Below are 15,000 nucleotides of genomic sequence, written 5' to 3' on the forward strand. Positions count from 1 at the left end.
TGTGTGTGTGTCTGTCTGTGTGTGGGTGTGGGTGTCTATGTGTCTGTGAGTGTGTGTGTGTGTGTGTGTGTGTCGGTGTGTGTCGGTGTGCGTGTGTGTGTGGGGGGGGGGGTCTGCGTCTGTCTGTGTGTGCGTGTGTGCGTGCGTGCGTGCATGTGTGTGTGAGTTCGAGTAGGCATATGTACGTATATTTGTGTGCGCATGTGTATGTGTGTGTGGTGTGTGTGGTGGTGGTGGTGGTGGTGGTGTGTGTGTGTGAGAGTGTGTGCGTGTTTATGCGCGTGTGTGCGTGCATACGCCTCTGCGAGCTTGTGTGTGTGCGTGTGCGAGTGAGTGAATGTGTATGCATGCTTGTGTTTGTATGGAAGGGGTGGTTAGAAGAGTTTACGTGTGTCGCCCTTGTAGTGTGCGTGTAATGAAAGATAAAGGGTTAATGAGTATTTCTGCAACAGGAGTTTGGAGCGAAAAGAATGCATTCGTCGCCCGGCCTGTGATGACATGTGATGACATGTGATGACACGTGATGACATGTGATGACACGTGATGACACGTGATGACATGTGATGACATGTGATGACACGTGATGACATGTGATGACACGTGATGACATGTGATGACACGTGATGACATGTGATGACACGTGATGACATGTGATGGTTCACAGAACAACAAGTAGCAGGAGGAGAATCTACCCTAAGAAAATAATAAACAGAATAAAACGAATCCATTCTAAGCACATACCACCACCACCATTACCACAGTGCACTCGCCACAAACTACGCAAACGCACACACACACACACACACACACACACACACACAATGACAATGGAAATAAAACATATTATTCACCAACTGACAAAACAGGACATTAAAATAACTTTCTATTGGGTACCTTCGCACTGTGGAATATCTTCAAATGAGTGGGTAGACCAAGCAGCTAGAAGAGCAGCACGCAATTTCGAAGGCGCAATACAACTTGACATCCAGTTAGATCTACATGAATGCATTAGCTGTATAGAAAATGTATCTAGAAATCGATTTAAGAAATTACTTATAGATTCAAATAATCAATATTACCAATGTTGTGTAAACACAAAGAATGCAGCTAATCCCAAACATTTTCTAAATTCGACACCAGCAGCACATTCAAGACAAATTACAAGTCTAATGTGTAGACTTCGTACAAAATTTTCTAAAAATATAAAATGTATATGCGGTAAGCAAATAACTGTAAGCCATCTACTCATTCATTGTCCGAGCATAAGACAGTTACTTCCAAAAGATGTAGTTGATGACTTTTCTTCCAATATTTCATTAGCCACTGAAAAGATTTTGAATGATTATTCATTGCTTAGAATGTTTTCAGAAATTTTAAACTCCAGTCCAGTTGGTATCCTCCTTTGATGTATTACATTTAATACTGTTATTTATATTTACATTGTTGTAGGTTAATACTTGTTGATATGCATATACATATTCTCCTTCCCATGACAACTCATTCAATACACACCACAACCTCTTTAGGCTTTTTCTTATAATATACTTTTCCTCTGATACATAACATGAACTTTTTTTTTACACTAATATTCACATGCATTCCCTTTCCTTTATACACTACTTTACTCCTTTCCGTCTAAAAACACTTATAATGAATAGACGTTAAACTGAAGAAGAAACACACACACACACACACACACACACACACACACACACACACACACACACACACACACACACACACACTTACCTTGGGCCATCTCTTGGATCGCTCGTTGAACATGGCGAAGCGGAGCACGGCGTTGGCGGCCCTGTGCACCTCCTCCAGGTTCCTGAAGGTCCACTTCTCCTTCTGCAGCCTCATCCTGACCCTGCCCCCGGCCCCTGGCTACATCCGTCATCACCACCGTCATCGTCATCATCGTCATCGTCATCATCATCGCCGTCGTCATCGTCATCGTCGTCATCGTCATCGTCGTCATCATCATCATCATCATCATCATCGTCGTCGTCGTCATCATCATCGTCGTCATCGTCATCGTCATCATCATCGTCGTCATTGTCATCATCATCATCGTCGTCGTCATCGTCATCGTCATCACCGTCATCATCATCAACAGCATCATCATCATCACCACTGTCGTCATAATCACCATCACCATCACCAACACCATCATCATCATCACCATCATTACTGCGAACTTCATTATCATCAGTTTATTCACAATCATTATGGCCATGCCATGACTTATCAGAAGTTGAAGAGCGCCAGGCTATTTGCATTCTAATTCTAAGATTTTTTTTTAATGTTAATTTGTCAAACCGAATCAAGACCAGCTATCACTGAACCATCATGATAATCAAATCGAACACAGAGAGAGAGAGAGAGAGAGAGAGAGAGAGAGAGAGAGAGAGAGAGAGAGAGAGAGATTCGCATGAAGAAGTCTGAAATTGTCTCTGAAGGAACATTACAGCAAAGAGTCTTGATTGGCTTGGTAGTAAAATACTCATTTCAAATATCATGCCAATCACTGCAAATCTCTTTAACTCACTCAGTACGGCCAGTCCTCTCTTCTCCTCTACACAGACCCCTCGGATGTCCTGTGGGTGTCTGAATGACCCAACCTTTAGCTCCCGTCGTCAGAATTGTGGTATTCTTTGTCAACATTCACCTCTTCAGTATAAGAGCCTTCCGCTTGCAATATTTTGATGGTGGTAATTGGGGTGAAACGCTGTTAACGTCGATTCTTTCGCCGTTCGTATGGAGAGAGTTAAGATGTTGTTGTTGTTGTTGTTTTGTTGTTGTTGTTTTTGTTTGTTTGTTTGTTTTTGTTTGTTTGTTTGTTTGTTTTAATTACAGATCTCGTCAACAGACCCACACCATAAAGCTCCTTTTCCTTTTCAATGGTAAGAAAGTCTGACAAAAGACTGATCTTGCTTTACTTCAGCTGCCCTGACACTTTTTTTATGAATAAAGTATTGTTGTCAAATCACAGTTGTTTATTTGCACAATGACTGTTCTCCGCAACTGTCATATTTTTCTGTTTACAGATAGAGACAGAGGAAGTATATAATAATAATAATAATAATAATAATATAAATTTTTTTTAAAAATAGGGACAAAACACGAAAACAGAGAGAAAGAGGCAGACAGACAGAGACAGACGTACAGACAGACAGACTGACAAAGGAACAGAGACAAGAGACAGTGACAGACACAGAGACAGACACAGACAGATTGTCTGTACACAGACACACAGACAAAGATGGGACAGAGACAGAAAGAGACAGAAAGACCCGAACATTGTACATCCACGTAGCGGCAGAGAGAGGCAGGGAAAGACACAGAGAGAGAAAGGCAGCTAGCTGAGGGAATCGATAAGCTTTTTATTCCTCCACTCACTCACTTCCAGGAAGTCAGGCGTTCAATATCCTCAGCTGGTGGACTTTGGGGTGAAGGAAAGTGGAATCTGAATGGAGGACCGCTTCGAAGGAAATAGCAGTCTTGAAAACAGAAAGGTCCAGAAAATGGCCACTACAGAAGACGCGGCGAGGCTCACAGATGAGCTGATATCCAACCAACCGGCTGACGTCAGCTTACGACCTGGCGTGACCTCCGTCACTGGCTCCAGCCACGTCATAAAGTGACAGTCATCAGCTCTCTTCGCCTTGACTCTACGACGTCACTGATTACGTCATCGGTGTGTGTATGTGTGTGTGTGCGTGATTATCTGATATTTTCAGTAAGTTCAATGAATTTATACCACTTGCTGAAAATGTGTGCGTAATTGTTGTTGCTCACAGACTGACAATTTTTCGACAATTCTTTATTGATGCCTTGACGTGTCTCAACCAGCATCAGCATTCACATCACTGTACTTGGTATAAGCTACTGACTCAATGGTGCTTTAATAGCATCACTGTATAAACTATATGTCATGATTTGAGCTCCAAGGATAACCAGGCAAAGCTGGTTTCCGAAGAAGGAGCACCAAACTCTTTACGTAGTGCACAGCACGAGTGAATGACGGTACAGCCTTTGAAGATGACGTAATTCACTTAATTCCATGACGCAGCCATTGTCAGAGGTGATGGTCAATGACACCCTTGATTCAGACACAGCTGCTGTCAGGTTTTTTATGTCTGGAAGAAAATAAAACGTGTGTAATGCAACAACAATAATAATAATAATAATGGTATTTATATAGCGCTGAATCTTGTGCAGAGACAAATCAAAGCGCTTTCGCGCCAGTCATTCACACGCATGCATAACTCTAAAACTGTAGAAACTAAAGACAAGGAAGGGCAGGCAAGGGAGGCTATTTTGGGATGAGGTGGGTTTTAAGGCCAGACTTGAAAGAGCTGAGTGTGGAGACTTGACGAAGCGAAAGAGGAAGGTCATTCCAATCGCAAGGTCCAGAGACAGAGAAAGAACGGCGGCCAACAGTCGAGTGTTTGAATCTGGATATGCGTAAACAGAGTGGATCCGAAGCCGATCGTAGTGAGCGAGATGGAGTGTAGAGGTGAAGGCAGCCGCAGAGATAGGAAGGGGCAGTTTTGTGAATACATTTATAACATAGAGTGCTGATCTTGTACTTTATTCGGTGTGAGACAAGGAGCCAGTGGAAATGTTGCAAAAGAGGAGTGATGTGCTCAGATTTTTTCTTTCTGAGGACAAGTCGGGCAGCAGAGTTTTGTATGCGCTGAAGGGACTGAATGGATGAAGCAGGCAAACTAGACAATAGAGAGTTACAGTAGTCAAGGCGAGAGAGAATGAGAGAAACGACAAGTCTAGATGTTGCGTCAGTGGACAGATATTTCCGGACGGCACTGATGCGCCGCAGCTGACAGTAGCAGGACTGACATGTCTGACTGATAAATTTTTGCATGGACAGTGTATTGTCAAGGACAACACCGAGGTTCCTGACTGACGTGGAAAGAGGGATGGATGTACTGCCAAGTTTGATTGTGTCAATTGTGATGGAAGACAGTTTTTGTTTAGTTCCTATGATCCTTGCTTCAGTTTTGTCCGCATTCAATTGTAACTTATTTTGAGTCATCTATTTGTATGTCCAGGAAGTAGTTGGGTGTTTCTTGCAAGAGCGACGACAATTTTTCAGGGGTATCACTCTTCCGGAGTTGAGTGGCATCAGCATAAGAATGATGACTGATTTTATGGCGGTTGATAATTTCAGCAAGAGGAGCAGTGTACAGTGTGAAGAGCACTGGGCCTAAAACAGATCCTTGTGGGACTCCATGTTCGATTTTAACGGGTTCAGATTGGAAATGATCAACAATGACAGACTGGAATCGATCAGTGAGATCAGATTTGAACCAGTTTAGAACAGCGCCGTTGATACCAAATGTAAAATGAAGACGGGAAAGAAGGACTGAATGGTCTATCGTATCAAAGGCAGCTGACAACAACAAATTGAAGACTCCCCTCACATACATATGTACTTAAGATGCTCTTTCATAAAGACAGGACTTTGTTTAAGATGTTCTTGTTGTCCTGTTATACACACATAGAAGAAGAAGAATGCGTGGGCAGAATTTAAACCAAGCACTCGGCAAGGTAAAGAAGAATATGTATTCATTTCGTACAAGATGCTTTCAACACAAGAAGGACAACATTTGATATCAAATGGCCTCTCCTCCTATCCGCCCATCAGCAACATTAACAACAGGAATCCAAGTGATGAATGCATCAGCTGGTCGTTTTCAGAAAGACTGACAGGTGAGAGGACTCAGGTGGCTGTCCCTTACGCTCGGCCCTGCTGTAAACCACATGACGCGAGAACTTTGAAGCTGAAGTGGACAACGATCACACGTTGTAGACAGCATAAGATAAGATACGATAAGAATAACTTTATTATCTCCAACTGGAGAAATTTGGTCAGGTGCATTATCACAACATAGACAAGTAAACAACATGGGGACCATAACTGTAAAAGCCAACAACAGCCCCTACAAATATTACGAAGATACAAATGTAAAAAATATCACATACATCGTTTCATACATACATCCACACACTGCAGGTAATAACTAGTATTCTTAATGTAAAAACAGAAAGAATTAAGAAACATTATTTGAATATAATTATAAACATAGCCTACTATACTGCACATTGATTATAATAGACAGAAAAGATAAGAATAAAGATGAATTGCGGAAAACCACAACCAGATAATCAGCACACACCCGCACCCCCATATTCCATTGTACATTCATCCTGCATATTGCACATTATTCTTCCTACATATTGCACATTCATTATAACCAATTGTCACGTTTTAAGCTCAGTACACACACACACACACACACACACACACACACACACACACACACACACACACACACACACACACACACACACACATACAAACACACACACACACACACACACACACCCCACAACTAGAACAAGGTACAGCCTATCATGCACGGACTTTCACACGTCTCACATGAGAGTGCGCGCGCGCACACACACACACACACACACACACACACACACACACACACACACACACACACACACACACACAGAGAGAGTTCTCAAGAATTTAAAAGATGGATTGAACGTGGAATAAAAGTCTTCAGAGCTCTGGATTTCAACTTAAAAGTTCTGTAGCGTCGTCCTGATGGCAAAAGCTCATAATACTTTGCTAAAATATGGGTGTCGTCAGTTGCTATCTGCCTGCTTTTTTTAACCACTCGACTTTCAGCTCTTGCATACTAGTTTGTTTCACTCCCACAATTTTACTGCATACACTCATGACATCGTTCAAAACACGCTTACTCCTCACTCCCAAACTTCCATACCAGCACATAAATGAAACTGTAAGCACGGACTCGATACAACATCGATAATAACTTTGAAGAATATTTGAATTTATACCAACATTTCTAAGCTTCTGGAAACAAAAAATTCTAGATTGACATTTCTTATGAATGGAATCAACATTTCTGTCAAAAGTCACCTTATTCTCTAAGATGGTTCCTAAATATCTATATTCATTGACCCTCTCCACTGTTTGACCATCAATAACAAGGTCAGCTACAGGCAAGGGGTCTTTCCGAAAATCTATTAACATTTCTTTTGTTTTCAATACGTTGAAATCCAGATAGTTTTCCTCACACCAGGAACAGAACTTTTTAATTTCACTGAAATAAATAGCATCAGAGTTGGACAGATCTTCAATTGCTGAATCATCAGAATATTTTATGACAGAAGTTTCCTCCGTGCCTCTGCAGTCATTTGTGTACAGTGTAAAAAGAACAGGGGACAGCACTGTACCTTGGGGTGCACCAGTAGAAGTAGATTTTAGAGAAGGGTGGGCAGAATGAAAGCGGACGGACTGAGTTCTATTGAGAAGAAAATTTACTATCCAAAGAGTAAGCTTCGGATCATCATCCATGCCTAGCAGTTTGAGGGCAAGGAGATGAGGTTGTATTGTGTTAAAAGCAGAAGAGAAGTCAACAAAAAGGATATGAACAAAAGATCCCGTGTTATTCAAATGAAGGAAAGCATTATGAAGGAGAGTTAGGATAGCATCGTCAGTACTTCTGTGTGCTTTATAAGCAAACTGAAGAGAGTCAAGCTGCTGTTCAGTGAAAGAAAGAAGATGTCGGAGAATAATTTTTCAAAGCATTTCATCACTACTGAAGTCAGGGCAACAGGACGGTAATCATTTAGTGCGGCTGGGTTCTTTTTCTTGGGGATAGGACAGATAGTAGTTTTTTTTCCAGATGCTGGGGACAGAGCAGTCCTTCAGAGACCAGTTGGGAAGCACATGTTTTCAGTAATTTTCCGCAGATATTGTCGGGGCCAATTGCCTTCGTGACATTCAGTTTTAAAAATAAAGATTCAACAACTTTTGCATCGATCTCAAAGTCTTCACCTGTGCTCCTATCTTTGATCTTTTCCTGCAACTGTGAGATAACACTATCCAGTTCCCTTCCCAGACCATTCCTTTCAAAGCGACAGTAGAAATCATTCAGTTTGTTTGAAAAATCAATCTGTTCATCCTTTTTCATTTTACAAGCTACTGTTTTCCTTTTCGTTTCTCCAGTGATAATTTTTAACCCATCCCATGCATCTGCCATTTTTCCTGTCTGAAACTGTTGCTCTACTTTTGATTTGAATTCCCTCTGTCCCCTTCGTAATTCACCTCTAAGCTTCTTTTGTATCAGTTTCCTATCCTTCTTGTTCCCATGCAGACAGCATGTAGACAGCCATCACGTAGACATCCAGATTTTTACTTTATTGTCTGGCCAGAAAAATATGTCACTAAACACGGAGCGTAGAGACTGGATGAGCGCTATGTAAGTGCACGTTATCATCATCATCATCATCATCATCATCATCAACATCATCGTAGTTGTTGTTGTTGGTGGTGTGTTGTTGTTGTCGCTGTTGTTGTCATTATCATAATTATCGCTCCCCTCTGTTGTTGTTGTTGTTTTTTAATCACCTCGGGATCAGAACAGAACAGACATCCTACATGGATTTGAATGTCACTTCAACACAGTGTCAAGAAGGGACAGTATAAAGCCGGCAATTCTTCTTCTTTATTCATGTTCTTCATTTATTCTATTTATTCAATAATCGGAAATAAACATTCTGGTCCCTATAGAACATCTACAACATATGTCGCACACTCGTCTGAATGTACACTATGTGAAATGTGTCTTTGAACATGCTTTCCCTGACCGATTTCAATGGGAGTCTTTCATGTGACCCATTTGCTCCCACCACGGAGCGGCCAAAGACCGGATCATTCCCATTCAGGCAGCCCTGAACGGAACTGTCTTCAAGGTGTCAAACACGTTTCTCATCCCCTGAACTTTCCACCTGTAGCAGGCAAAAAAGGGAAAGAGAGAAAGAAAGAAAGGGAGAACGAAGGAAAGGAAGAAAGAAAGAAAGAAAGAGAGGGGAAAGGAGCTTTTTCACCCCCACCAGTGACGTATAGTGGTCGGGTTTCTCTCAAGGCACTTAGTAACTGCTGACTTACTTCTTTCTTTCTCCATGTCTTTCTGTCTTCTTCTTCTTTCTTTCATATTTCTTATGTGTTTTCTTTCTGTCCTACTTCCCTAGTCACATTGTCAGGTTCTTCACTTCTGTATGTTTCCTAACATCATCCACTCCAGTTTAACCAATCTCTCAAGAGCTGAGACTGGGAACAACATGAATTGAGCTGTTTCTCTCTCGATCTTTTCGGTCGTTTTGTTTCGGATTTGTTTTGTTTTTTGACTGTGTGTGTGATGGGTTTTTGCTGGTTTTTTGGTTGTTGTTGTTGTTTTTGTTGTTGTTGTTGTTTTTTGGGGGCTTGTTTGTTTGTTTGTTTTTGTTTTTTTGTTGTTGTTTTTTGACCAAGTGTCTCTGTGTCTGTTCTTCACACAACGATGATGTCGCTAGGAAGGTACCGTTTTACTTCAAAACACACACACACACACACACACACACACACACACACACACACACACACACACACACACACACACACACACACACACACCATCCACCCCCACCCCACCACCCACCCACACACAACACAAACACACACAGGCACATACATACATACATAGTTACCTTGAGTTTTTCACCTTCACCCTGTCAGTGTCACAAGCACAGATAGCGTCACACTTTCGAAATGAACTCTAGCACTGTGTGACCACAAAGTTGAGTCGACGACATTCGATTATGACCGCCTTCGTCCACACAAGTATACACACACATATACACATATACACACACACACTCCCACTCATGTACACAGGCATTCCAGTGCCGTGCAGCGGGCCCACACCCCGTTAAGCCCACCCGAAGCCAGTATGATCCTACCCGGTCCACCAAGCACCCCGTGTTGACAGAGGCCGTGACGTCACGTGTGCCAGACGATTGGGGGATTAGAGTTCGATCTGTGGCCAGGCCAGGTAAAGGTGTGAAATGTTACCAGTGTCCTCCCCCCCAGTACAAAACTGCCCCCCCCCCCCCCCGGTTTCTGAAATTAGAGACAGAAGAGGGAAGGAAAGAGTGAGGGGGCAGGGGGGGAGCAAATTTCATGAAAACTCCCTACAGGCAGAGTTGGGTTGATAAATGAATGAATTCCTCCATCGATCAGCATAACGATCGATTGGTTGATTAATCGGTGGGTGGACTGATAGATCGATCGCAATATCCATATAATCACCGTTCAAGAGTCACCTGTGACTGTCCTTGTTCTCTGGAGGCGCGGGGCAAAGCATTTGATGTGTTATGTAAATAGTCAGGGTGGCATTTTCAGCATGTAGAGTTTGTCCAGCCCATCCGGAACGAGACAGCGATGAAAAGTGCATTTTTTTCAGCTTGGAAATCGAATATATAACTGGACACGTTACACACAACATACACATACGCGCGCGCGCACAGAATCTCTCTCTCTCTCTCTCTCTCTCTCTCTCTCTCTCTCTCTGTCTATCTATCTATCTATCTATCTATCTATCTATCTTATCTATATATATATATATATATATATATATATATATATATATATATATATATATGTGTGTGTGTGGGGGGGGGGTGTAAGTAGACAACAGCAAAGTGAGAGTTGTATGTCTCGTTCGGCCATTGCAGTGGGAAGTCATTTACACTTTAGTCTTTTGTGAAGGACTATGACTCAAACTAGGGAGGCAAGATTGCACTGGCTCTTAGTGCTGCATCCTTGGGGGCTAGTTGGCCTTTGGGAACCATCCCCACCCCGACTGTCCTAAAACCCTCTTGGCCGAGAAAGTGGGGGTGTAACTCGGATAAGACACTCTCCACAATAATCAAATTCTAGCCCAGGCTGTTCTGATAGTCATAGTCAGACACGACTGACTATCATATATATGAATAAACCCCAAGACAACACGCTCTTCTGATGAAACCTTATGGGCGAAAATTTGAGAGTAAAAAAAAAAAGGACAATTATTTCCTTTGGGGTTTATTTATTTTGTTGTTGTTGTTGTTCTCTTCCGATAATCTACCCCTGTGGAATGATTTTCATGGTGTGGTGCCAGCAAGTCCAGGATTTATCTTGTGTTTTATATACATATTATACGTGTGTGTGTGTGTGTGTGTGTGTGTGTGTGTGTGTGTGTGTGTGTGTGTGTGTGTGTGTGTGTGTGTGTGTGTTTGCTCTCTGTATATACACATGGGTCGCCGTGTGTGGACAGTGGTCAGCTGCACTACAAGGGCTTGACCGCAGTGACCAAGCAAAACAAGCGGTGGGCAGTGGTCACACACAAAAAACTATTTCCCCGGTGCTACAGGTGTTGAAGGCCACGTCAGTTCACCCACCTTCCGCTGTCTGTTCTGGCAGCACCGTGTGGAGTCAGTCACCTGTGACTGTCCTTGTTCTCTGGGGCCGGCGTGGCAAAGCATGTGACATGTTTTGTAAATAGTCTGTCTGTCTGTCTGTCTGTCTGTCTGATTGTCTGTCTGTCTGTCAGTCAGTCAGTCAGTCTTCGTGTCTCACCAGGCTGAGAAACAGGACAGGGAGGGGACACAGCAGAACAGTTGTGAGCTATGTGGACGGGACACCTTGGAGACCTTTTCGGAGTGTGTTGTTCTGGCTCGTTCGGCCATCCTCCTTGCTTGTTCTTCTTCTCGTTCACCTTCTTCTCCTTTATTCTACGATCCTCTTGAACTAAGATTTGTTTCATTTCGTTTCGTCACCTCTCTCTCTGTCTCTGTCTCAGCATCTCTCTGTGTCTCTCTCGCTCATTTTCTCTCTCTCTCTCTCTCTCTCTCTCTCTCTCTCTCTCTCTCTCTCTCTCTCTCTCACGCACACACACACACACGCCACACATTCACCCTCACCCCTCTCTCTCTGTTTCCCTCTGTCTCTTCGTCTCTTTCTCACTCTCTCCCTCCACCCCTCTCTCTCTCTCTCTCTCTCTCTCTCTCTCTCTCTCTCTCACACACACACACACACACACACACACACAACCGCCCCCACCCCCGACACCCCACCCCCACTTTCTCTCTCTCTCTCTCATTTCCATCCATTTCCTTGTCTCCTTCCGGTTCAGTTTTCAGTTGTCCTCCTGAATGTATTGGCAATCAGCGGATGAAATGAGCTGGATCAGTGTTCTCCAGCATTTTTGTCATCTCACGGCGATCTGTCCACTTTTACTGCTCGTAAATTACACAGCAAGTCGCGCATACGTGTTAATGAGACAGACAGAGAGGGAGGGGAGAGAGAGAGGAAGGGGGTGGAGGGAGAGAGGGAGAAAGAGAAGAGATAGAGGGAAACACAGAGAGAGGGGTGAGGGTGAATGTGTGTGTGTGTATGCGTGAGAGAGAGAGTGTGTGTGTGTGTGTGCGTGTGTGTGTGTGTGTGTGCGTGCAAATGTGTGCGCGTGAGTGCGAGTCAGTGCATGTGAGTGTCCATGAGTGTGTGTCAGTGTGTGCGTGTTTGTGGGGAAGGGCGTGTGCGTGCGTGTGTTTGCTTAAAGGTTGTTGTTTTTTCAGTTTCTTGGCTCTGTGTGTGTGTGTGCGTGTATGTGCGTGTGTGTGTGTGTGAATGTGTGTGTGTGCGTGCGTATGTGTGTGCGTGTGTGTGTGTGTGTATGTGCGTGTGTCTGTGTGTGCGTGTGTGTATGTGTCTGTCTGTCTGTCTGTCTGTCTGTCTGTGTCTATCTATGTGTCTCTGTGTGTGTCTGTGTCTCTGTGTGTCTGTGTGTATGTGTGCATGTGTATCTGTGTTTGTGTGTGGGCGTAGGTGTGTATTTTTTTATGTTTCTGTGTGTTAAGAAAGCATGATAGATGCGTGAAAACTGCATTATGAATGTGCAGCTTGTCGATATGAAACAGAAAAGAAAAGAAAATGAGATGGAAGAGAAGAGAGAAAGGGGGCAAGAAGGAAAGAAGGATGGAAATCAAGAGCGAGACAGACAGACAAACAGACAAACAGACAGACAGACAGACTGGTCCACTGAAACAAAAAGCATGAAGAGGAAGAAATGTGTCCAAGAGCTGACAAACGCTTTTGCACAAAAACGAACACTGTTTAGTGATGGTTTAATAATGGTTTTACAGATAACTACAGCATATCCATCATTTTAAAGGTATTGACATTCCTTAGTTTGTAAATTGTAAAATGTGTCAAGTTGATGGTTATTTATCACATATCAAATTGTTTAATGATTATATAAAAAAAAAAATTTTAAGATTGAAAAAGAAACTTTCTGCCAGTCATCGTACCTGTGAAAATACCACGGTCAGAAATATCATCACATATCGGCGTAGGTAAGGGGGTGGGCATATGGTGGTGTTGGAAAGTTTCTCAAGATGAATTGTATGATGAAGTATCACAGCTTTGTGTGAACAGTCATAGAGACTTTCCACGGTCACACACACACACACACCTGAACTTCAACACGGACAGACAGATGACGGACAGACGTACCTGTACGTTATCATGTAAACTCGTTCCCTCCACGTGATACTTCAAGGTAAAACAAAGTTTTCTGTCACGCGCTAGCGCTGCTAGAAACAGTCGCCGTAGGAAAATCACAATCTCCTTGAAACCATTGACACACACGCTCTGGCCACTAGAGTCTGTCACCATTACTGAACCGCTGTCTTATCGCAGGCTATTGACTTCAGGCGCCGATGGAAGCTCAGGTAAGTCGTTGAATGCCAGAGACGTACGGCTATGTTGTGGCATATAATATTTTCGCCGAGCGTATATTGTCGCCGGTAACAATTTGTGCCGACTTTCACGGCACAACTTGTCGCACAACGCACACATTGTCGCAGCTGATAACATACGCCAGAAGTGTTATTAAACAAAATCAACTGCCCCGGCGACTATTATAAGTATGTCGGTGACAATGAATTATATACTGCAACGTTGAATTGTTTGTTTGCTCTGAAGACTGGTGACACAATGCGCCGTGAGTCTCAGCACATAGCGTCGCCGGAGAGACAATGATATGTGCCGGAGACAAATAGTTATTTGCGGTGATACATATTGTCGCCGCTTACAATATATGCCAGTCGACGATATATGCCAGGCGACAATATATACCAGGTGACAATGTATGCCAGGCGACAATATATGCCTGGCGACAATGTATTCCAGTCGACGATATATGCCAGGCGACAATATATACCAGGTGACAATGTATGCCAGGCGACAATATATGCCTGGCGACAATATATGCCAGGTGACACTAGGTGACAATACATGCCAGGTGACAATATATGCCAGGTGATAACAGGCGACAATATATGCCAGGTGACACTAGGTGACAATACATGCCAGGTGACAATATATGCCAGGTGACAATATATGACAGGGGACAACAGGTGACAATATATGCCAGGCGACAATATATGCCAGGTGACACTAGGTGACAATATATGCCAGGCGACAATATATATACCAGGCAACAATATATGCGAGGTGACAATGTATGCCAGGCGACAATATACGCCTGGTGACAATATATGCCAGTCGACAATATATGCCAGGTGACAATATATGCGAGGCGACAATATATGCCAGGTGATAATATATGCCAGGTGACAATATATGCCAGGCGACAATATATGCCAGGTGACAACATATGCCAGGCGACAATATATGCGAGGTGACAATATATGGCAGGCGACAATATATGCGAGGTTACAATATATGCCAGGCGACAATATAAGCCAGGCGACAACAGGTGACAATATATGCCAGGTGACAATATATGCCAGGCGACAATATATGCCATGTGACAATATATGCCAGGCGACAACAGGTGACAATATATGCCAGGCGACAATATATGCCAGGTGACAATATATGCCATGTGACAATATATGCCAGGCGACAATATATGCCATGTGACAATATATGCCATGTGACAATATATGCCATGTGACAATATATGCCATGTGACAATATATGCCAAGTGACAATATATGCCATGTGACAATATATGCCATGTGACAATATATGTCAGGTGACAATATATG

The 15,000-nt window shown here is 43.1% G+C and overlaps 1 protein-coding gene across 5 annotated transcripts in view; it reads right to left on the reverse strand.

Annotated features, from left to right (window-relative positions):
* The window catches only part of LOC143284780 (uncharacterized), a 124,863-nt gene extending 111,266 nt beyond the window's left edge, over positions 1-13,597 (reverse strand). For 2 of the 5 annotated variants that reach the window (XM_076591781.1, XM_076591777.1), the window contains exons 1-3: positions 9,595-9,797; positions 3,407-4,142; positions 1,750-1,887 (exon numbers count right to left, since the gene is read on the reverse strand). In XM_076591781.1, the coding sequence (XP_076447896.1) occupies positions 1,750-1,863 (114 nt within the window). In that variant the 5' untranslated portion in view covers positions 1,864-1,887; positions 3,407-4,142; positions 9,595-9,797. Of the gene's footprint in view, positions 1-1,749; positions 1,888-3,402; positions 4,143-9,594; positions 9,798-13,438 lie in introns of those variants that run through there. The other 3 variants (XM_076591778.1, XM_076591779.1, XM_076591780.1) reach the window with 3 other exon arrangements.
* Positions 13,598-15,000: the final 1,403 nt, after the last annotated feature.

This window comes from Babylonia areolata, chromosome 8 (assembly GCF_041734735.1).
Source record: "Babylonia areolata isolate BAREFJ2019XMU chromosome 8, ASM4173473v1, whole genome shotgun sequence".
Lineage (NCBI taxonomy): Eukaryota > Metazoa > Mollusca > Gastropoda > Neogastropoda > Buccinidae > Babylonia > Babylonia areolata.